A 25,158-nucleotide genomic window follows, 5' to 3' on the forward strand; every position below is an offset into this window, starting at 1 on the left:
TAATCTTTTATTGTTTTCACAAATATATACAAACTTTTATCATCTGTTTTTCTGTTTCTAGCAAGATTGCATTTATCCCTATTGATCATTTTTATTATCAATATTCTTTGGTTAATAGATCTTCATACCATGTAGATTTAAATACCAATAGACAATTAAAAAAAAGGGGTATTGCAGCTCGGTTGAAACAGAAAGTAAACATTGATAGTCGATCAGAGAGAAGTAAAACACCAACGCCTGCAGACACAATGATTGAAGTAAATACAATGCTGGAGAAACAGTGTCCTTTCTATAACAAAGGTAAGTAACATGTGGTGATACACCACTGCATAATGTTACTTGGTTATTGGCACTCTGTATATGTATGGCTAACCTGCCTTCCCTCGGTGACTCCACCCGCTAATCAAAGCGGTTACGCCAAGACCCTCCCTCAGTACGAGTCCTGCGATCGAGTCAGAACAGGGGCAAGGTCCAAGTCTTAAAAGCCTGCCATCCTGCAACTCCAGCCTTCTGGTATTATTGATAGTGTATCAATACATAACCAAGGTTTCGGGCTTGTGCCCTTCATCAAGGCATAAGCAAAATGTAGGCAGGCACCTGAATAAAATTGTGGTGAGGGAAAGGAGCACAGGCCCACAGGCAGGATGTCATTGGTGAATAAGGGAGGGAGGGCACGACAGCAAACAGGGGGAGGGCTCAGTGAATGGAGAGGAAAGGGGAAGAGAGCTGGAGGAAAGGAGACAGGGGGAGAGAGAGAGGGAGAACAGGGAGTGGCCTATCATTATATTATTGATTATTACATCATTGATAGACAATCAGTCGGGAAAGCAAATAGGATACTGATCTTTGCTGCAAAGATGTTGGAGTAAAGCAGTAAACTAAGTACTGCTGAATTTGCACAGGGCTATTGTGAAACCAGACCAGGTCTCCATAGCTGAAACAAGAATCCACTTAATTTGGAGTCAATTCAGCATGGATTCATTAGTTCGACCCTGAAATGTCTGAGTGTAGAGATTGAGAAAACTTGGCTCGTACTGACTGGGATTTGGAAGAGATGAAATCTCTTTCTGAAAGGGAATTGACAGCTAAGACGCTGGTTACCATTGATGAAGAGACTAGAACAAAGAACACAGTCTTGGAAAAAGAGATATCCACGTGCAACTGAAGTGGGCAGTTTTTTTTTGCTTGGAGGATTATAAATCTTTGGGATGCTCTGTTTCACAAATCAATGGATAGTAACTTTTTTTTTTAATTAAAAATTTTAGACATACAGCATGGTAACAGTCCCTTCCGACCCCAAAATTCATGCTGCCCAATAATCCTTAATAACCCACAACCTCCTGTATGTTTTGGCAGGTGGAGGGAAACCGGAGAACCCAGAGGGGCTCATGAAGACATGGGGAAAGAGCAGAAACTCCTTAGAGACAGTGTCAGATTCAAACCCTGGTCGGTGGTGCTGTCATAGCGTTGCGCTAACTGCGGCAATAACTGTGCCACCGTAAAGTTATTGCGATTATTCAGGAATGAGCATGACAAACGCAAATATAGTCAGAAGAAATGGGAACTGGGCAAGAAAGTGGATGAGGCACAGGGTTAACTACCATCTTACTGAGAGATGCAGCAGGTTAGAGTGTCGCTTCCACTTCCCACATCCTCAATATTTGATTAAGCTTCTTTAATATATAATTTTATGGACACACAGTAATCTTCACTTGTGCAGTGAACTGGAATTCACTGTCTGTGTGTTGTCAGATGGCTCCACCCTCACCTACCTCAATATAAACCCTGGTTTTCCCGCCTTACCTCAGATTCACTGAAGACTATTGTATCTACTGGCCATTGATTGTAAGCTATTAAAAGCGTATTTGTACTCCTCACTTATCCCTGAGTGCAATCAGTCGTGTTAAAATTGTAATAGGTTAACTTTGAAGCAGGATGGAAGCCCTGTTGAAGCTAGGAACGCTCCAGGTTGACCCTCTGTCCCCAGAGGCCCCAGAGGATTTCTTCTACTGACTGGAGTATTTCCAGTCCTACCTGATGGCTACACAAGGCATCTTCAACTCCAGTAGTCTCTGGAGATCTGCACTTCTCTCTTGAGTTGGCCCCAAGGGGTTCGCAGTTATGAGAGACTGTGCTACATACAAGTCTGCTATACAAGGTTTGAAGGTCTGCTATATGAGGCCTCAGAACAATGTGCTGCTGCGTCCGGGTGAGTTGCTTGACGATTACGTCCTTGAACTGTGGGCCCTGACCAGAAAATGCCACTATGAAGTGGTCACGGACCAGGTGAGAGAGGAGGAATGAATCCGGGATACCATCATGGCAGGAGTGAAGTCGAGGTATGTGATGCAGCGACTGCTAAAGTTGGGGAAGAAAGGCTTGGCCAGCACCCTAAAGCTGGCAAAAGCACTCAAACAGGCCCAATTGGGAGCTGACAACCTCACAGGTGAAAAGGGAGCCTTTTCAGAAGACCAGGTCATTGAGGCACCAGCAACCCCCATGGCCCCAGCCCCAACTTGTGCAGCCATGCGCAACTGGAGATGCTACTTCTGTTGTCGGGCATAACACACCCATGCCAGATGCTCCGCAAAGGACTCTATGTGCTCAGGATGCGGTAAGCGAGGGCACTGGGTGAAGGTTTGCAGGGCTAAGGGGAACCAAAAGAAGGTGACCGCATGTGCGAACCCCGAATTGGTATTCAACCCATGCCTGAATCCTGAAGTACCAGCCACAGCCTCTTCATGCAGCTCACTACCAGCATCATGCTTGCCTCATAGTGAGACTGCCACCGGAAGTAAAGCATCATGGGAAGCAATGGCAGCCATCTTGCCACACTTTGTGGTTGACGCCATCTAGAACTATTTTGTATCAAGATGGAGGGCAGCCATCTTGCTGCACCTCGTGGTTGATGTCATATTGTCCACCCACGGGTGAAGAAGAAAGAGTCGACATTGGCATGGGGAGCATTGGGGTTTCTGGAGACTGGCATCGGTCATCCTGAATCAGGCAATACCTCACCAATTTAATAACTCAACGATGGACGTGATGGTAAATGCCTATTTGACAGATTTCTTGGTAGATTTCTTGGTCTGGCAAGGAGCAATCCTTTAAGACCTGCCAGTAGGTGTGGCTACACTCTCAGCCAATCACAGTCATCCTACACTACCATCTGTACATATGTACATATACACATTGGTGATAGAATCTGTACTATCACATTTGTATAGTATATTTAACTGTAAAAGTTAGAATTTTGTAAGTTTCGATTGTACGTATTGAAGGATTTGTGTGCTCCTGTGTTGCTGGGCCTGGACTTCCTGTATCACCTTAAAAGCATGACCATAGTTACTCTGGGCCACTTCCTCCAATCACAGTGCAGAACGGAGGAAGCCGGATACCACATACAATCTCTCCACCCTAAATAATGATCACCCCCCACCCCCCACTATTTCCGTATCTGACTCCCGATTGCAAACTAATAGCCACAAAAAGCAGGAGATACAGTGCGGGGGATTGGGAAATTATTAGAGCTAAGACACTGTGCTGCTCAAAGAAAACATAATTGAACCTAGCGAGAGCCTATGGAGAGCCCAGGTGGTAGTCATGAAAGGGGAAGAAAAGTCTAGGCTAGTGATTGACTACAGCCAAACAATTAATAATTTCACACTCCTGGACGTGCACCCCCTCCCTCTACCTGAAAGCTGCCTACCATCAGTTACCAATCCATTCTGAGGACAACCCCTACACAGCATTTGGGATCCTTTTGGCATCACTAATGGGGTATCTCTGTCTTCCAGAGACAGATGGACAAAATGGTTGATGAATACTGGTTGAAGGCCACCTTCCATTTTCTTGACAACATTACCATTTGTGGACACTCTCTGGAAGACCATGATGCCAACCGCCAAAGGAGTCTCTGCACGGCCAAGGTTCTGAGCCTTACGTACAACTCAAGTAAGTGCATGTTACAGACTAAACATCTGGTGATTCTGGGCTATGTGGTGGAGAATGGCATCATTGGTATTGACCTCGACTGAATGCATCCCCAGTTAGAGCCCCTGATCCCAAAGACCATGAAGGCCTTAAAAAGATGCCTGGGCTTCCTTTCTTACCATACCCAGTGAGTTATTCACTATGCGGATAAAGTTCACCCCCTCTTAAAATCCACCTCCTTCCCATTATCGGCTGAAGCCCAGATGGCTTTCGACTAGGTTAGGAGCTACATCACTAAGGTCAAAAGTGAATCCTCTGACATAACTCTGACCACTACCCTTAACCAGGTGTGCACTCTACGATCCCACAAGCTTTGGAACCCATCAATGGAGAGAGAGGCTCAAGCCAACCTGTGTGAAGTTTGATGATTATTATTCGAGCAATGGGAGTTGGTGAGTCAATGTGAGATCCCATCCACGCATGCGCAGCCATTCCTTTACATTCCAGAGGGGAGAAGCCAGTGAACTTGAATGTGCTAAATTAATCAAATCAACCATAACACAGACCTGTGACTGAGCATGTTATTGCAACCGAAACATCTTTGTCCATAAACAAAAAAAAAAAGAGGGGAGGATTAGGTGGGCACGTTGACTCACCAACTCCTGTTGCTTGAATAATAATCATCAAATTTCACACAGGTAAGTGCTCATTTAACTCATTATTCTTTGCAATGTATGTTGGTTCGCCATCGTGAAATTTTGTAGCTCAGTGCCTTATCCCCTTCGGGTGGTCTGACAAATCATAATGGTTCCCCTTCCCGCGGTCTTGTTCAATCCACCGCGTGTAGGATGGAAGCCATGAAACTCTGCCCCTCTGAATTTAAAGGCTTATTGTAGAACCTATTAAAGGTTCTCTCATTACTTCATCCCACCTGTCGAAGGATATCCCATATAGGGACCTTGGCCCTATTGGTGCCGAGGTCACCGCCGCTCTAGTTGAATGGGACTCAAACTAAGAAATATCCACTCCAGCCACTCTCATGACCCCCCACAGCCATCTGGCCAATGTCTGGGGTGGGGGGGGTATCCCACTGATGCGGTTTATTATAGCATATAAAGAGGTATTTCTCATTTAGTCTAATATGTTTTGTACATACAACGTATCTTTTTAAACAATCCAACACACATAACCGTTCATCCTCTCCGTATACATACAATGAGAATTTTGCCCCAATTCTCCCTTGCCTGTTATGTTTCAAAATGTCTGTAACTTGAATGCTTCCACAGTCCTCTTCCCAACAGATTTAGTCCATATGAATGTGAGACAAAGTTTGTACCCTCTGGGCAGATGTCAAGGCCACCTGCATTATCAGCTTTTGGGACAGGCTATGTTAATCCAAACTGGAAGTTGGTCACAGTAGCCTTAAATAATCCAAAACAATCTTTACATCCCAAATATCCTTATATCTGGGTGCCGGAGGATGCAAGTGAAACACTCCTTTCATAAATTTTTTAATCAAAGGGTGGCTCATCATCTCATGCTTAGAGTCCTGGAACGTCAGGAAAGCAGCCAGTGCGCTCTTTGCTGTATTCGCTATGCTGTAGCTGCCCCCCTGCACATAGAACTTATTGGTTACAAAACTCAGTAGACCTCTGATAGAGGCTGTATGTTCATTCAGTCTGATTTGGGCACAGTACTTTTTCCATTTCCCCACATAGGAGGCATACTGTTTCTTAGTAGATTTTCTCCAAGATGCCCACAGGACATCCAGAGTTCTAGGCTTCAGAGCATTTATGTCGATCCTCGCTCTCCGATCCTGCAACCTAACAGTCTTAAGTGAGACAATGGATGAGATACCTTTGGCACCGATTGGAGTAGCAGACCTCTGCTTTTCATGAATATCAATGGAGTCCCTATCATAAGCCTAGAAGCACTGTCTTCCTGTAACTTATTCAGACACTTCGCCACCAAAAATTACGTATAAAAATTATGTTTTGACCAGTCTAGGATAAAGGTGTCATTGGCTCAGTTTGGGGATCCAGCAGCCAGGACACAAACCTCAGAACTTGCGCATTAAGCCTGGATGTAAACAAATCTATCTCCAGCATGCCAAAGGTGTCTGCTAGCCATTTAAAATATTTCTTACCCAGAGTCCACTCATTGCTATCAATGAATTTTCTGGACATCAGGTCTGCCTGTACGTTGATCCGACCTGGCAGTAACCCAAATGGTCCTCTGAATGCACCAGCACCAAGTCTCAATGGCTAACTTGTTACAGGAAGGAGATTTGGGACCTCTCATATTATTGAGGAAGGCCACAGCTGATGTGTTATCCAACCTCAGTAGTACATGAATGTTAGCTTCCCTCGCACAGAAAGACTTTAGTGCAAGAAACCCCGCTAGCAATTCCAAATAATTAATGCCTGATTGAGAGGCCTCCCTGAGCTCCATGTCCATCCATCTGCCCCCAATAGAGAACTTTAGATTCGTGGCTCCCCAACCTAGCGTCTGACCTGATCTCCAGGTCCACCTTTCTGAACTCGATCCTCACGTAAACCCATGAGATATAATTGATCCACCATGGTAATTCATATGTCAGCGATTTAAAGATAAGAGCAAAGACCTGTAACTTTGGAACACACTGCGAGGAACTAATCAGAGACAGACTGGCCTGTGGCATTTGTAATGACAGCATGAGGAAGGTGCTTCTGCACGACCGCAAGTTAATGCTGGCGAGGGCCATCTCTACCTGTCTGATGCATGAAATGACTGAGGAGAATAGCAAGAAGTTAGCCTCTTCACAGCAGTCTACCATGAATGTTGATGCAGTCCGAGTGGGATCTGTAATGGCTGGAGACCAGGAGGAAGAGCCAGCCAGTCCAAACCACATCATTCTCCATTACAAAGTGCAACAACTCTGGTGGTGACCATGCAGTGAGAAAGGAAGTGTGTCCAGCTTTCGGCCAGTAGTGTCGAGCCTGCAGAAAGTGGAACCATTTAAAAAGATGCAGCAGATTCAGACAGCAGATCAGTATTAGGCCCTGACCTAGAAAGAGGATTGACCCACTGGAGCCTAAACAGGATGAAAGCAACACAGAAGAAATGTATTTCATTGGTGGGCTGACATTGCAGATGGCAGTAGACTCAACAGAGACACAGATTATGGGAAACAATGAAACTCTCGTAACCATAAAAGGTCAATGGCAAGGCTGCAGAATAGAAGGTTGACACTGGAGCCAAGTGCAATGTCATGTTAGAGAAGACATTCAGTCGGCTACGAAAAAGGGAACAGATTAGCCATGCGTGAAGTCGACAAGTCTAGTGGCAAATGGGAGCAGCAAGGTCAAAACCATTGGCATGGTGAAGCTGCGGTGCTACCTACAAGGACAGCTACATTTACAGATGTTCTTCGATGTCTTCGATGATGCTCTGCCTCTGTTTGGCCGAAGTGCAAGTAAGGACATGGGACTAATCAATTGGCCAAAAAAAGTACCACAACCGAAGACTGGAGCAGTTCAAGATGCACCAAAGGAGGACAAAGGGATTAACCAAGAGAGCAAAAATAAATTACGAAAGTAAGATTGCGGAAAATATAAAAACCGACTGCAAAAGCTTTTATAAATATGTCAAGAGGAAAAGATTGGTGAAATCCAGAGTAGGTCCTTTGCAGTTGAAACCAGGGGAATATATAATCTTTGGCTTGGCTTCGCGGACGAAGATTTATGGAAGGGGTAAAAAGTCCACGTCAGCTGCAGGCTCGTGTTTGGCTGACAAGTCCGATGCGGGACAGGCAGACACGATTGCAGCGGTTGCAGGGGAAAATTGGTTGGTTGGGGTTGGGTGTTGGGTTTTTCCTCCTTTGCCTTTTGTCAGTGAGGTGGGCTCTGCGGTCTTCTTCAAAGGAGGCTGCTGCCCGCCAAACTGTGAGGCGCCAAGATGCACGGTTTGAGGCGTCATCAGCCCACTGGCGGTGGTCAATGTGGCAGGCACCAAGAGATTTCTTTAGGCAGTCCTTGTACCTTTTCTTTGGTGCACCTCTCTCACGGTGGCCAGTGGAGAGCTCGCCATATAACACGATCTTGGGAAGGCGATGGTCCTCCATTCTGGAGACGTGACCCATCCAGCGCAGCTGGATCTTCAGCAGCGTGGACTCGATGCTGTCGACCTCTGCCATCTCGAGTACTTCGACGTTAGGGATGTAAGCACTCCAATGAATGTTGAGGATGGAGTATAAGGAAATGACAGACCAATTAAATTCTTACTTTTGTTCTGTTTTTACAAGAGAGGATACAAATAACCTCCCAAGGATGTTGGGAAACATAGAGACTAATGCAAGGGAGGAACTGAAAGAAATCAATATCTCTAAGGACATGGTCTTGGGGAAATTGATGGGATTGAAGGCAGATAAATCCCAAGGGCCTGATAATCTACATCCTAGGGTACTCAAGGAAGTGGCCATTCAGATAGCAGATGCTTTAAGAATTATTTTCCAGAACTCGATAGACTCAGGATCGGTACCCATGGATTGGAGGGTAGCTAATGTTACCCCACTATTTAAAAAAGGGGTAGAGAAAAAGCGGGGAATTATTGGCCTGTGAGCCTTACATCAGTAGTGGGCAAAATGATGGAATCCATTATTAAGGATGTAATAGCGGAGCATATGACTAGCAGAGAAGGGATCGGACGGAGTCAACATGGATTTACAAAAGGTAAATCGAGCTTGACAAATCTATTGGAATTCTTTGAGATGGTGACAGGTAAAATAGATGGGGGAGAGCCAGTGGATGTGGTGTTCCTGGACTTCCAAAAGGCCTTCGATAAGGTCCCGCATAAACGACTGGCTTCCAAAATCAAGGCTCATGGGATTGGGGGCAAAGTATTGATGTGGATTGAGAACTGGATGGCAGGTAGAAGACAGGCAGGTAGTTGGGATAAATGGCTCGTTTTCTGAGTGGCAGGCGGTGACCAGTGGGGTACCACAGCGATCTGTACTGGGACCCCAGCTGTTCACAATTTACATTAATGATCTAGATGAGGGGATTGGATATAATATCTCCAAATTTGCAGATGACACTAAGCTAGGAGGGGTTGTGTGCACGGAAGAGGGGGTCAGGAAGCTCCAGTGTGATTTGGATAAATTGAGGGACTGGGCAGATACATGGCAAATGCACTACAATGTGGATAAATGTGAGGTTATCCACTTTGGTAATACAAACCAGAGGGCAGATTACTATTTGAATGGCAATAGATTAAGAGATGGGGAAGTGCAGAGACACCTAGGGGTACTTGTACATCAGTCTCTGAAGGCGAGCATGCAGGTACAGCAGGTGGTTAAAAAGGCAAATGGTATGTTGGCCTTCATATCAAGTATAGGAACAAGGATACCTTACTGCAGCTGTACAGGGCCTTGGTGAGACCTCACCTGGAGTATTGTGTGCAGTTTTGGTCACCTTATCTAAGGAAGGATGTTCTTGCAATGGAGGGAGTGCAGAGGCGATTCACCAGGCTGATACCTGGAATGGCAGGAATGACTTATGGGGAAAGATTGCACAAATTTGGATTGTACTCGCTGGAGTTTAGAAGATTGAGAGGGGATCTCATAGAGACATATAAAATTCTGGCAGGATTGGACAGAATGGATGCAGATGGGATGTTTCCAATGGTGGGAAAATCCTGAACCCGGGGCCATGGTTTGAGGATAATAGACAAACCATTTAGGACCGAGATAAGGAGGAATTTCTTTACCCAGAGGGTGGTGAATCTGTGGAATTCATTGCCACAGAGGGAAGTAGAGGCAGGTTCATTAAATATATTTAAGAGGGAATTAGATATATTTCTTCAGTATAAGGGTATTAAAGGTTACGGAGAGAAGGCGGGGACGGGTACTGAACTTTAAGATCAACAATGATCTCGTTGAATGGCGGAGCAGGCTCGAAGGGTCGAATGACCTACTCCTGCTCCTATCTTCTATGACTTGTCTCATTTAGTAGAAACGTTCACCAAGTATGCCCTTCTGAAGACGATTTGTTGCAGAAATCTTTCTCAGAATTACAGTGATCTCTTCTCAGAGAACTTGGGAGGAGGGCCAATAACGTATTCCATGAGGCTCAACCTGGAAGTAAGATCTATGGTTCGTCCAGCGCATCGCATACCTGTGCCCATGAAGGACAGAGTCAAGTCTGAACTGGACAGAAAGCAGAACTTGGCTGTAATTACTCTGGTCTCAGAGCCGAATGAATGAGTGTCCTCCATGGTAGCCACCAACAACAAGGACAGGCAAGAAATCCGGACAAACATTAATCCATGGGACCTCAACACAGCCCTGAAGAGACTACACCATCTGATATACACCGTGCAAGAGGTTGCTGCACAAGTGGCTGGTGCAGCAACCATATTCTCAGTCCTAGATGCCAAGAATTCTTTTTGGCAGATCACGCTCGACCATAAATCGTCATTACTGACCACATTCAGCACTTGTTTCAGTCGGTACAGACTTCTGTAGATGCCATTTGGAATTAATTCAGCCAGTGAAGTGTTGCAGAGATCCACGGAACAGATTTTTTCCGGGTACCCCTGTGTCATCATAGTCAATGACATACCCGAGGGCGACAAACACGTAGAGGAACACGTTGCCAATTTAAAGAAAATGCTCGACCATGCCAGAAAGGTGAAGCTGAGGCTTAACTCCAAGTGCAGGTTCCAGCTGAACCAGGTCAGCTACATTGGCCATGCTTTGAAGGCCTGAAAGTAGACCCCTCGAAAACTAAGGCAATGAGCAAGATGCTGGGGCCAGGGGAAGTTTCTCGGTATGGTTACCTATCTGGGCAAGTTCATCCTGAATCAAGTGAACTCACGGATCCATTGAGACAGCTTACTCATAAGGACATGGAATGGATTTGGCACGAGCAACAACAGAATGTTTTTGACATTTTAGAGAAGCGCGTCATGGCCATCAGTTTTGTCGTATTACGACAATACTGACCTGTGATGCCTCTCAGTATAGGCTCGGTGCAGCATGCTTGCAGGATGGAAAGCCAGTGGCCTATGCTTTAAGGTCACTCACCGATACAGAGACCAGTTATGCACAAATCAATAAAGAGTTGTTGGCGGTGGTTTTTACCTGTTCCAAGTTTAATGATTACATCTATGGTAAGCCAGTGACCATAGATCCAGCTGCGCTGGGTGGGTCACGTCTCCAGAATGGAGGACCATCGCCTTCCCAAGATCGTGTTATATGGCGAGCTCTCCACTGGCCACCATGACAGGTGCACCAAAGAAAAGTTACAAGGACTGCCTAAAGAAATCTCTTGGTGCCTGCCACATTGACCACCGCCAGTGGGCTGATATCGCCTCAAACTGTGCATCTTGGCGCCTCACAGTTCGGCGGGCAGCAACCTCCTTTGAAGAAGACCGCAGAGCCCACCTCACTGACAAAAGGCAAAGGAGGAAAACCCAACACCCAACCCCAACCAACCAATTTTCCCCTGCAACCACTGCAACCGTGTCTGCCTGTCCCGCATCGGACTTGTCAGCCACAAACGAGCCTGCAGCTGACGTGGACATTTACCCCCTCCATAAATCTTCGTCCACGAAGCCAAGCCAAAGAAGAAGAGACCAATCACCAACCCCTGGTCACAACATTGAGAAAGCCCATACACAAGCACCAGCGAGGTTACAAAGGATGATGCTCAGGCTTCAGAAATAAAATATCACCCTGGCATACAAGTGTGGAAAAGTGATGCACCTCGCTGACATGCTGTCTCATGCCCCCAGATTCTCCACTGTCCAACATGTTGGCGAGGAGGATAATTTCAATGTAATGGCAGTCACTCACATATCCTCGTCTCACCTGGAGGAGCTAAGGAGACACATGGCAGAGCATGCTACCCTTAAGGACCCTTGGCACTTTCATCAAGGGTGGTTGGCCGAACAAGCAGTGCCGTCTGCCACCAGCAGTGGCCCCTACTTTCTGTTCTGTGACGAGCTGCTCATTAAGCAAGGGATCATAATGAAAGGCCAGAGATCGGTGATTCCCAACTCGTTGCAGAAGACATACGTCAATATCCTGCACAGAGGGCATCTGAGTGCAGAGGCAACAAAACGGAGGGTGAGGGACATAGATTTTTTGGCCTGGGATGACCGAGAACATTGACCGAGAGCTGCTCGGTGTGAAACCACACTAAGCCACACCAGCAGAAGGAACTATTACAGCTTCATCTGGTTCCAGAGTTATCTTGGTCAACTGTGGAAACTGACATTTTCGAGTGACGATGTCAGCAACACTTAGTGTGGGTTGATTCATATTCGGGGTGGTACGAATTAGACCTGTTACGTGATGCTCCTTCCACTACAGTCATTAAGTTGAAAAGGCTCTTCTCAGTGCATGGAGACCACACACCCTGGTATCAGATAACGGCAGACAGTTTACAAGCCAAACATTTAAGGACTTGGCAGCAAAGTGGGAATTCTCTCACTCCATCAGTAGCCTGGAATAGCCACAGTCTAATGAGTTGCCTGAGAGAGCTGTAAGAAGTGTGAAACAGCTCATGGAAAAGTCCTACAGGGAGAAAACAGATGCATTCTTCAATCTGCTTAACCTGAGGAACATGACGCCACATTTGGTTCTCCAGCGCAGTGACTGATGTCGAGACAGACGCGCACGACCTTGCCCATGGCAAGGAAGCTTCTGGAGCCCAAATGAGAAATCCACAGGAGATCAAGGCCCAGCTGTTGGGCAAAAGACTGTCGTAGAAGGAGTGCTACGATAAGGAGAGCCGGCCGATCAAGCCTTTGACAGAGGGACAAGTCATCAGGATGCAAACTCCCAAGGGCTGTGAATGGTCTGGCGCGGTAGAAGAAATCTGCCAGGAGCTGAGGTCATACCTGGCCCGATTAGAAGGGAAAGTGTTCAGGAGAAATTGACGACACATCCTTGCTATAAGGGAGCCAGTTTTTAAGTTCAACGAGATCCTGACAAGAGTGTGTACCAGAACACAGGACTTGAGCCTAAAGATAGTGGTACACTCTCAGGGGCCACACCTGAGATAACAGACAGTGGACATTCTCCGGCCGAGGTACAACAGGCCTCCACCTCTACAGAGGGCTATAACAGGACACGGTACAGGCGCATCTGTAAACCAAACCCCAAGTATAAATACTGATCCACATCGGTTGTGTTAATTGTGTAATGTAAACTTGTGAACTGTGTTACGCTAGGGGTTACTAAAGAAAGGGGATGTAGACCAATCGCTCAGCACCCGCTGCAATCACGTTGCAGCCACCATACTTGCGGTAGCGGTCTGCGCATGCGCGAGCTCTGGATTGGTGGGCTGGAGTTCAACAGAGTCCAGGAATGGTACAGCCACCATGTACAGAGCTCCCACTTATCTGTAAATAGTAGTAAATAGTTATGTTATAACCTCTCCTCTAGAGTCATGTCATTACCACCACATTGACAAACAATCAGGATGCACTTTATCGACTACAGATTGGCATTAAACACCATTATCCCCTCAAAACTGATCAGCAAATTCCAAGACTTGGGACTCAAAACCCCCACTGTGTAATCAGATCATGGATTTCATCACCTCCAGACCACAATCAGTGAGGATTGGTAATACTGGAGCACCACAGGGCTGAGTTTTTAGCCCTTGCTCTACTCAATTTACATCTGCAACTGTGTGGCTTGGTATGATAATAACACAATCTGCAAATTTGCCTAGGATACCACTGTAGTAGGTTGTATAAAGAAAGGAGGGAGATTGAAAACATGGTTGAATGGTGCACCAACAACAAACTTGCACTCAATGTCACCAAAACTAAAGAATTGATTGATGACTTAGGAAGGGAAAGCCAGAGGTAGACAATCCAGTGACCAATGGGGGATCAGAGCTGGAGAGGGTAGCAAATTTAAGTTACTGGAGTCACTCTCTCAGAGAATTTTTCATGGATCCAAAAGACTAATGGCATTGTGAAGAAAGCATGTCCATACTTGCTATTTCTCAGGAGTTTGCAGGGGGTTGATATGACACCAGAAATCCTGGCAAATTTCTACAGATGTGTGGTGGAAAATGTATTGATCGGCTACATCACAGTCTGGTATGGGGACATCAATACTCCTGAGCATAAAGGCCTCCAAAAGGCAATGGACACAACCCAGGGCATCACAGGCAAAACCCTCCCCACCGTCAAGAACACCTACAGGGAATGCTGCCATCAGAGAGCAGCAGCAATCATCAAGGATCCACATCACCCAGCACATACTCTGTTCTTGCTGCTGCCATCAGGAAAGAGGTGCAGGTGCCACAAGACTCTCACCACCTGGTTCAGGAACAGCTGCTCCCCCTCCACCATCAGTCTCTTCAATAACAAATTCAATCAGGGATTCATTTAAGGTCTCTTGTTTGTGCACTTTATTGATTTTTTAAAATTCTCTGTGTTGCAGTCAGTTTGTTTGCATTTGTTATCTGTTTACAGTTCTTTATTTGTTTACATGTATACATTGTGTACATTTTTTTTGCATTACCAATAAGTGGTAATTCTGCCTCGCCCACAGGAAATAGTATCTCAGGGTGGTTTGTAATGTCATGTATGTACTTTGACAATAAATCCGAAATCTGAAATAATATGCTTGAGGCAAAAAATGTCAAGGTCCAGAGCTGGCAGCAAGGAAATACCAACTCAATGTTAAAAGCCGATGTTTGGCAAAATCCAAGATACTCACAAAAGAACTCAAATTCAAGTTTGTTTATCATCCAATGGTACAAGTACAACCTGATGAAACAGCGTTCTCTGGTCTTTGGTGCCACACAGTGCAAACACACAGGTAGATATAGCACACATATAAATGAAACATATGCACTGTACTTATATACAAATATTAAAATTAATAAGTATTATTGGTAAATAAATTGTTCAGACATGGAGTATTTGTATGAGCAGTCCAGCAATCATTCAGCAATCTCACTACCTATGGGAAGGAAGTGTTTTGCTGCTTGGTGTTTCAGGTTCTGATACTCCTCCATCTCTTTCCTGATGGGAGAAACTGAAATATGCTATGTGCAGGGTGGAAGGGGTCCTCACTGATTGTGAGGACCTCATTTTCCTCATTGTCTATGTTAACCTACTCAGCAAACATGAGATAAAAGGATATCAACTTGAATATCTCTTTCTCCAAATTTATATCCCTTAATATCCAAGATGCTACGAATCTGTCTTGAACTCTCTCATTAATTAAAACTCCACACATTTTTGGAAGATGATTGCAAAATTTCACATTATTTTCCTCAGGCAGGGAAACAAAATCTCTGCATCCTGCAATTTCCTGATTTTAAATCATGTCTTAGATTGTGATATGCTTTTCTTGTCCTTACTTCAAACTGATTATACTTAGAAGCATAGAATGCATCCAATCTGTCTATACCTCTCATAATTATGCAAACCTCTATCAAATCTCCCCTAATTCTTCTTTGCTCCCAGGAATAAAGTCCTCACCTGTTTAATCTTTCCCTGTAATTCAACTCCTGAAGTCCTGCAAACTTCCTAGTAAATCTACTCTGCACTCTTTCAATCTTACTGATATCATTCCTATAGTTAGGTGACAAGAACTGCACACAATATTCCAAATTTGGCCTCACCAATATCTCAAACAACTTCAACCTAACATCTGAACTCCTACACTCAATACTTTGATTTATAAATGCTGAGATGCCAAAAACTTTCTTTACAATCCTGTCCACATGTGACATCACCTTCAGGGAACAATGTAACTGTATTCCCAGATCTCTTTGCTCCTCTGCATTCCTCAGTGCCCTACCATTTACTGTGTATGTCCTGGTTTGCCCTTCCAAAATGCATCACCTCACACATTTCTGCATTTAAATGCCATCTTCCATTTTTTGGCCCATTCTCTCAATTGGTCCAGATCCCTCAGCAAGTTTTGAAAATCTTCCTCGCTGTCCTCAACGCCTCCTATCTTTGTGTCATCAGCACACTTGCTGATCCAATTCACCACATTATCATCCAGATCATTGATATGGACAACAAACACCAATGGTCCCAGCACAGATCCTTGAGGTGCACCATTAGTCATAGGCCTCCAGTCTGAGAAGCAACCATCCACTACCACTCTCTGCTTTCTCCCATACAGCCAATTTCAAATCCAGTTTACAATCTCTCCATGGATACCTAGTGGCTTAACCTTTTGAACTAACCTCCCATGTGGGACCTTGTCAAAGGCTTTACTAAAGTCCACGTAGACAACATCCACAGCCTTTGCTTCATCGACCTTCTTGGTAACCTCCTTGAAAAACTCTGGAAGATTCATTGAATACGACCTACCACACTGAGTGTCCTTAACCAGCCCATTGTTGTCCAAATATCTATATATCCTGTCTCTCAAAACTCCTTCCAATAATTTATCTACTACTGACGTCAGGGTTACCGGCTTATTACCTGGTTTATTTTTGGAGCTTTTTTTAAAACAATGGGACAAAATGAGCTACCCTCCAATCCTCTGGCACCTCACCTGTGGCTAAGGACATTTTGTATATATTTCCCAGTGCCCCTGCAGTTTCTACACTGGTCTCCATCAAGGTCTGAGGGAATATCATATCTATCTCAGGTATATTTATCTACCTTTATTCACTGTAAGGCAGCAAGCACTTCCACCTCCTTAATCTCCATATGTTCCATGACTCTTGTGTTTGTTTCCCTTCCTTCCTTATGCACTATACCGGTTTCCTGAGTAAATACGCAAAAAAAAACTGTTTAAGATCTCCCCCATTACTTGAGGCTCCACACATAGATGACCACTCCGATCTTCTAGGGACCAATTTTGTCTCTTACTATACTTTATTCTTAATATATCTGCAGAAACCCTTTAGGTTTACCTTCACATTATTGGCCAAAGCACCCTCATGTCTTCTTTTTGCCTTCCTGAGTTTCTTTTTGAATATTTTCTTGCATTTTCTGTACTCTTCCATTAGCTCCTTGTTGCCTATACTTTTGATACATCTCTATCTTCTTCTTAACCCGATTGCCAATATACCCTGAAAACCAAGTTCCCTATGCCTATTAACTTTGCCTTTAATCTTTTTTTTTGAAAATTTTATTTATTCATCAATGATGGACATATTAAACATACTTAAATAAAATTTAAAAAAGACACAAAATACATACATTTTCAAAAAAAATCCCCTACAATCCCACACCCCCTTCCCAAACCCACCCACCCCAGCCCACACCCCCCCCTCTAATCTATCCCCAACAAAGAAAAAAAAGAGAAGAAAGGAAGAAAGAAAGAGGAGATCACGTAACATAAAAATCATCAGTTAATTACCATGGTTTGGAGCGACACCACTAACATGCAGGAAAGGGGTTTAATAATTCAACCCCATAGGATCCAAATACGGGCTCCAAGCTTTACAATAAAAGATATAATTATTGTGTAAATTATATGTTATCTTTTCCAATGGAATAAAAGTCCTCAACTCCATATGCCATCTCTCAATACTCAAATCAATCTCATTTTTCCAAGAAATTGCCAAACATTTTCTCGCCACAGCTAAGGCCAATCTCAAAAGAGTGATTTGAAATCTATTTAATTTCAATTCTAAACTAATCCTCTTAATATAACCCAACAAGAACATCACAGGATATAATAAAAATTTCACTTTCAAAATAACTACTAGAAATTCCTTAAGTTTATTCCAAAGAGGTTTCACCGTCTCACATGACCAAGTCGAGTGTAGAAAAGAACCTTCCTCCTTATGACATCTAAAACATAAATCCAAAGAAATAAAATTATATTTCCTTAATATTTCTGGAGTTAAATAAAATTGATGAATAAAATTATAATGAACCAATCGATGTCTTACATTTACAATTTTAGTCATACTATCTTTATATAGATTCATCCAATCATCCTGAGAAATACATATACCTAAATCTTTCTCCCATTTCAATCTAGATTTATAAATATCCAGCTTAAGCATTTTATTCTGCAATAAAGCATACATCTCAGATATAAATCCCTTCTTACCACCCTCAGTAAGTAAAATTTAAAACTTAGACCATCTCAGTAACCATGGAGTATGCCCAATATTGTTCAACAATAAATCTTTAATTTGATAACAAGAAAAAAGAGAATTTGAAGATATTGTGGCGGCACACATCCTCATGGCGAACTGGCCCCACTTGTACCACTGCGCTGGCGGGGCAGTCTCAAGAAGATGGTGCCATCGGGGGACCTCCATGCTGCGTGGGTTAGAGCAAGGTGCATACCTCGGGTGAGCATAGTGATGTCACCGCCAATGCGGGGGCATAGCTCATGCCACCTTTAAAGGGACACGCACGGTTTGAATAAATCAGTTCGTTGAAACCTCCAATGTGGTGCGTTTCACTCTGTGTAGCAGTCGCTACAATATATCATATTTCTCTTTCATTTTTTCAGAAGAAATAAAACATCCTGCTTTATAACAATCTTCTGTAATTTAATACCCTTTTGATCCCATAACTTCAAAAGTTAATTATTAAGTGTAAATGGGAAAAGCTTATTTTGATACAAGGAGTATTACCTGAAATCTTGTCTTGAGTAGCTATAATTTTTTTTGTACCATAAATCCATAAAGTGCTTCAAAACAGGTAAATTATAATTACTCAATAATTGAGGATTCCATCTATAAATAAACTGATCCATCTTCTTCTCACCAATGTGAGATAATTCAGTTTTGGCCCATATCAAAGGATTATCTGCTTCATACATCCTATTGTGATGTAATATTTGAGAATGTTTTGGGGAGATAAATTGGTAAAATTAGAGTAGGTTATATACATACACACACTTTAAAACAGATCTTATTTAAAATACTGAAGAATTCATATTCAGTGACTTTACAGAAACTATGGACAATGATATATACATTTCAAAAGTAGGTTATAATTGAAATGATGTCATGCAATGAATAGACCATTGTCTTGAATGGGAGTCAGGTTGGATGTGTTGGACATTTCTGACCCCACTGCAAAGTGCTCACTCAAAGGTCAATGAGAGGTTTGTTTACCTAAAAGAACAGATGGGAGCAGAAGACTAACTCCTATTGTTTGCTGGAGAAGGAGGAAGTTTTGCAAGTGAGAGAGAGAAGGACATGTGGCTGGCAGTTAGAATCTCAGATGGAGAGAGAGAGAGACAGTGTCCAAGGGGGTTAAGTTGGGTTAGAGAGAGAGAACAGTGTCAGCAGGAGAAGCTTGTTAGAACTGAAACAGAAGCTCCAGAGTGGTGGATGGCTGGAAGAGCTATCTGTCTAATGTTTCTCTTGCAATAAGTGGAACAGAAATGAACTCTGTGATACCCTGAAAGAAAGAGGTTATCATCTGGAGAACTCTGATGGGGCAAGTTTCATCAGCAAGACATTGAGGTGACTAATGGTGGTACCTCAGTTGTGGAAATCCTAGAACAACAAATCTCTCTCTGCAAACCCTACGAGAACCTTCCTGAGTGATAAACATTTACCTTTTTAGCACCAAAGCCTGGTGAACTTTATACATGTTAAATTCTGTGCACAGTATAAGAATTGCCTGCATCCAGAGAACTTGGAAGAAGGAGAGATGAGATTGAACTGTGAACCAAAGAACTTTTCTTAAATTTACACACACGTCACATACACGTGTGCTAAGAATTCCAAGGGGGTTAAGTTGGGTTAGTTAAGTTAATAGAGATAAGTTAATGTTTGATTCTGTTTTCATGTTTAAAGATAATTAAAAACAACTTTTGTTTAAGTAACTACTTGTCTTGGTGAATGTCTATTACTGCTGAGTTTTGGGGCCCTTTGGGCTCGTAACAATATTAATAAATTTCAACTGTACTGATTCATAATAATTTTGAAAGTTAGGGAGTTGCAAATCTCCTAATTCATATTTCCAAGTTAATTCCTGTAATGATACCCTTACCATTTTATCTTTCCATAAACATTTCCTCATGGAAGTATTTAAATCGTTAAAACATTTTGATGAACCTTACAAGGAATAGACAGAAAAAAAAATTGAATTTGAGGAAAAATATTCTTCTTGATGCAATTAACTCATCCTATTAACATAATCAGTAAATCTTTCCATCGATTCAAATCATATTTAATTTTAGACAATAAAGGCAAATAATTCAATTCATATAAATGACTATAGTTACAATCTACCTTAACACCTAAATACTTCATCCGATTTGACTATTTAAATTTCACAATATGCCTAGATGAAGAATAATCAATTTCAGCTAAAGGCATAATCTCACTCTTTTCCCAATTAATTTTATAACCTGAGACCTAACCATACTGCTCCAATCTATCATGTAAGTTCCTCAAAGAATTCTGAGGTTCTGTTAAATATATCAAAACATCATCTGCAAACAAATTGATTTTGAATTCATCAGATTTCACCTTAATACCTTCAATATTACTAACTTGTCTAATCACCCAAGCCAAAGATTCAATAACTAATGCAAATAGAGCTGGTGACAAGGGGCAGCTTTGCCTAGTTGATCTTGTAAACATAAAAGGTGAAGATAACCGTCCATTAGTCACAACTCTAGCAGTAGGATTTTGGTATAAACCTTTAATCAAACCAATAAAAAAGGGGCCAAATTTAAATTTTTCCAAAACGTTAAATAAAAAACTCCACTTGACACTATCAAAGGCCTTTTCTGCATTCAACAAAATAACCATTAATAGGTTAGATTTCTCCTGAGAAACACTAATTAAAGAAATCAACTTCACAATATTATCTGATGAGTAATGATTTTTAATAATACCCGCCTGATCCAAATGAATTAAATCTGGTAAATATTTAGCTAACCTAAATTGTATAATCAACATTTAATAAAGAAATAGGTCCGAATAGTATTAATTCTTCACTCTTTATTGTGGGGGTGGGGGGGGGGGTGGTTTAGGGGTTAAAAATAGTTTTTTTTTAGTCTTAGTTTTTAGTTGTTAGGGGGAGATGCCGAGATTGGTATTGTATTAACTATGTTACTTTGTACTTGTATTACTTTATTTTGTATTTTTTCTGTACGTGAATTACTTACTCTCTTCATATGTTAAAATTAATAAATAAAGTTTCGAAAAAAATAAATAAATAGGTCCATAAGACGCTGCTTTCAATGGATCCCTATCTTTCTTAAGAATAACTAATAATTGAATAGAAAAAGAATCCATCAATAAAGGGATTAATAGATCCTGAAATTCTTTATAAAATTCAGAAGTAAAAGCATCATCTCGTAGAGACTTTCACTAGGCATAGATCGAAGTGCAGGCGTTACTTCTTTGACAGTAAAAGAAATATTCAAATCCCTAATATCCTTAACAATCCAAATCAGATTAAAAAATTATCATTTTTAGCCTCATCCTCCAATACTTTTAAGAAGTGTACAATTTTTCATAAAATTTTTGAAACGTCATTAATTTACTGAGGTTTATATGTAACCATTGAATCATAACCAATAGCGCTTATTGTTCTATAACCTTGTTCAATTTTTAACTACCAAACTAATACTTTGTGAGCTCTTTCCCATAATTCATAATACCTTTGCCTGGTTCTCTATAATAATTTCTCAAATTTACATTTGTAATGAATTATATCATAACTTCGTATTAACTAAATATACTTTCTTAGCTTCCGTCTAATTTTGCTGTAAATCCTTTTCTAAAATCTCTATCTCCTCCTCCAATCTACTCACTTCAGCTACATGTTATTTCTTAATTTTAGCAGAAAAGCTAATATTTTGTCTCCTCATATAAACTTTTAAAGTATCCCATAAAACAAATTTATTATCAACTGAATCCATATTTATATTTTTAAAAAACTGTCTTTGATCACTTATAAAATTACAAAATTCAATATTTTTCAACAACAAAGAATTAAATCTCCAACGATAAACATTATCAAATTTCTCCGAACCAGTATACGTTATTAATAACAAAGAATGATCAGACAAAATCCTAATCTTATATTCAGCCTTCAATACACGACCTTGTGTTGTACTGATACAAAAAACAAATCTATTCTGGAATAAGAAACATAACAAAATGAATATATCAAAAAATCTTTCTCCATATATCTACTAAATTCATATCTTTCATTAAGACCATCAATTGTTTAGCCAGTTTGAGCCAGCTCTCAGCACATGACGTCCTGTTTTACGGAAACTGCCAAAATGTTTGGCCTGGAAGTCAGCCTGAAGAAAACTGAGGTCCTCCATCAGCCAACTCCCCACCATGACCACCAGCCCCCCACATCTCTATCGGGCACACTGAACTCAAAACAGTCAACCAGCTTACCTACCTCGGCTGCACCATTTCATCTAATGCAAGGATCGACAAAGAGATAGACAACAGACTCGCCAAGGCAAATAGCGCCTTTGGAAGACTACACAAAAGAGTCTGGGAAAACAACCACCTGAAGAAACACACACAGATCAGTGTGTACAGAGCCATTGTCATACCCACGCTCCTGTTCGGCTCCGAATCATGGGTCCTCTACCGGCATCACCTATGGCTCCTAGAATGCTTCCACCAGCGTTGTCTCCGCTCCATCCTCAACATTCATTGGAATGACTTCATCACCAACATTGAAGTACTCGAGATGGCAGAGTCCGCAAGCATCGAATCCATGCTGCTGAAGACCCAACTGCGCTGGGTGGGTCACGTCTCCAGAATGGAGGACCATCGCCTTCCCAAGATCATGTTCTATGGCGAGCTCTCCACTGGTCACTGAGACAGAGGTGCACCAAAGAAGAGGTACAAGGACTGCCTAAAGAAATCTCTTGGTGCCTGCCACATTGACCACCGCCAGTGGGCTGATATCGCCTCCAACTGTGCATCTTGGCGCCTCACAGTTCGGCGGGCAGCAACCTCCTTTGAAGAAGACCGCAGAGCCCACCTCACTGACAAAAGACAAAGGAGGAAAAACCCAATACCCAACCCCAACCAACCAATTTTCCCTTGCAACCGCTGCATCCGTGCCTGCCTGTTCCGCATCAGACTTGTCAGTCACCAACAAGCCTGCAGCAGACGTGGACATACCCTCTCCATAAATCTCCATCTGCAAAGCCAAGCCAAAGAGAAGAGATATAATAATGGATCCAAACAACAATCAAAATCACTTCCTATCATTATTTTATCATATGCCTGATTTAAATTAAGAAAAGAATCCAACATAAATTCTTCATAAATATTCATTAAAGTCCAACAGTCAGAATTTTTTTTTACAATTAACAATGAAAAGCCCACCAATTGACTCAATAACTGGTTCCAATTTAAAAGATTGTAGCGGCTACTACGGTCGAGCTACTGAAATAATACAAAAACACACACATCAGAGTAGTCAACTGAAGACTGATTTATTCAGGGTTTACAGGCTTCTTTTATATACTGCGTGTCCCGGGCTCCACAGGACAAGGTGGGATGTCACTATCAGATTGCTGCCGATCCACGGGACCAGCAGGTTTAAATCTAGCCTTGTAAGTGTCCCGCGCCTTCCGGCAGGAGACTCAAAGGCTCAACGTGCCATTCCTCGGCACTCAGTATCTCCCGCGTGTGGTCCTGGTGAACAGGCAGATGTTTCCATTATGGTTCCGCATGCCCGCGGAACCGCACCAGCGATAGTTTGCATTGCCGTGTTGTGTGCCCGCTCAGCCCTACATGGCCGTTACATCACTCCCCAGAATTGTCGCTAGAAATTAAAACACCAGTTGCATGTGCCTTAGGAGGACCCCACGCCATCTGGGCTGGGGGCATTGAATGGGTGCACTGGGATCCATATGGGCAGGCTTGAATCTGTCTACACTAAACAGCTGCGAATGTCCCCCAATGTCTAAAGTAAACACAACTCCGTCCCTCTTAATCACGAGGAAAGTGCCCTTATATGGTCGTTGTAACAGTGCTCCTGGGACCAATCTGCGTACAAAAACAAAATCAGCATCGAGAAGCTGTGGGGTTACATGTTGTTTAGGGGTTCCATGCCAGCGGGTAGGAACAGGTTTCATTCTAGTGACACCATGTGGAAGTTGCCAAAGGACATTCAGGTCAGAGTTGGTTGCAAAATGAATGTCCCCTAGAACTGTAAGTACCGTGCCATAAACCATCTCTGCCGATGATGCAGACAAATCTTCTTTTGAGGCCATACGAACTCCCAGTATAACCCATGGCAACTCATCAACCCAATTGGGACCAGTGAGTTGGGCCACCGTGGTGGCAGCTGCCACTGCTACTGTAGCTGCATCCATTATGACTGTAGACTCAGGCTTCAGCTGAATCTTGCAGTTGGGGTCACCGATTGTAGCGGATACTACCACGGTGGGAGTTAACACAGTTAGTCATCACTTGCCTCCTTTCTGGACCCATCAACCTCGAGTTTGGCTTATTCAGGCTGAAACCCAGTTTCGTCTTCAGGTCATAATGGTGGAGGACACAAGGTTCTGGCATGTTGTAGATGCATTGGACGCCACTACCGCATCTCGAGTGAGTGAGTTTATTGCCAATCCCCCGGCGGAAAACCAGTACACCAGGTTCTGCCAGTTTCTCCTCGATACACTGGAATTGACAAGACATGAACGCGGCATGCGGCTTTTGAATATGGAAGGCCTGGGTGAAAGGAATCCATCGGACCTAATGAATGAAATGCTTGCATTGGCAGATGGTCATTCACATTGCCTGCTCTTTGAAACCCTATTCTTATCAAAGCTCGCAGCTCATGTTGCCATACCCATTGCTAACATCGATTTCTGCCATCCCCATGACATAGTACAGGAGGCTGACAGGCTCCATCATGCTCCTACACAAGAGTCTGCTCAAATACAGCCTGTTTTGGCAATAGATACATCTCCGGCATCCTACAAGCCTCATGTATCTGCAGTTCAATCAAAGAAGGAGGAACGTGCTGACATACGTCGAGATTGGTGTTTTACCACTGCTGTTGGGGAAAAAATGCCTATAAATGTGTCTAGCCATATAGGAAAAAGGTGGGGAAATGAAAGAGCCGGCTGCTAGCAGTGGCCTCAACAGCTGGCGCAAATATTGGCCTATTGTATCTTCATGATGACGCGGGTAAGCACAGGTTTTTGTAGACACAGATGCTGAGGTCAGTCTGTTCCTGCCTATTTTAAAAGAATGCATAAATGACAACACCTGGCTCTTTGAGCGGTGAATGGAACTACCATTCCAAGCTTTGGCATGAGAT

At 42.9% G+C, this 25,158-nt stretch overlaps 1 protein-coding gene across 3 annotated transcripts in view; it reads right to left on the reverse strand.

Moving 5' to 3' along the window:
• The window catches only part of LOC138762815 (uncharacterized), a 145,117-nt gene that overhangs the window by 95,307 nt on the left and 24,652 nt on the right, over nt 1-25,158 (reverse strand). The window contains exons 4-5 of one of the 3 annotated variants that reach the window (XM_069936362.1): nt 25,107-25,158; nt 17,203-17,709 (exon numbers count right to left, since the gene is read on the reverse strand). The exon at nt 25,107-25,158 is cut by the window's right edge and continues 190 nt beyond it. The exons of 1 other annotated variant lie outside the window; for it this stretch is intronic. In XM_069936362.1, the coding sequence (XP_069792463.1) occupies nt 17,313-17,709; nt 25,107-25,158 (449 nt within the window). In that variant the 3' untranslated portion in view covers nt 17,203-17,312. Of the gene's footprint in view, nt 1-17,202; nt 17,710-25,106 lie in introns of those variants that run through there. One more of the 3 variants, XM_069936363.1, reaches the window with a different exon arrangement.

Source organism: Narcine bancroftii, chromosome 5, assembly GCF_036971445.1.
Source record: "Narcine bancroftii isolate sNarBan1 chromosome 5, sNarBan1.hap1, whole genome shotgun sequence".
NCBI lineage: Eukaryota > Metazoa > Chordata > Chondrichthyes > Torpediniformes > Narcinidae > Narcine > Narcine bancroftii.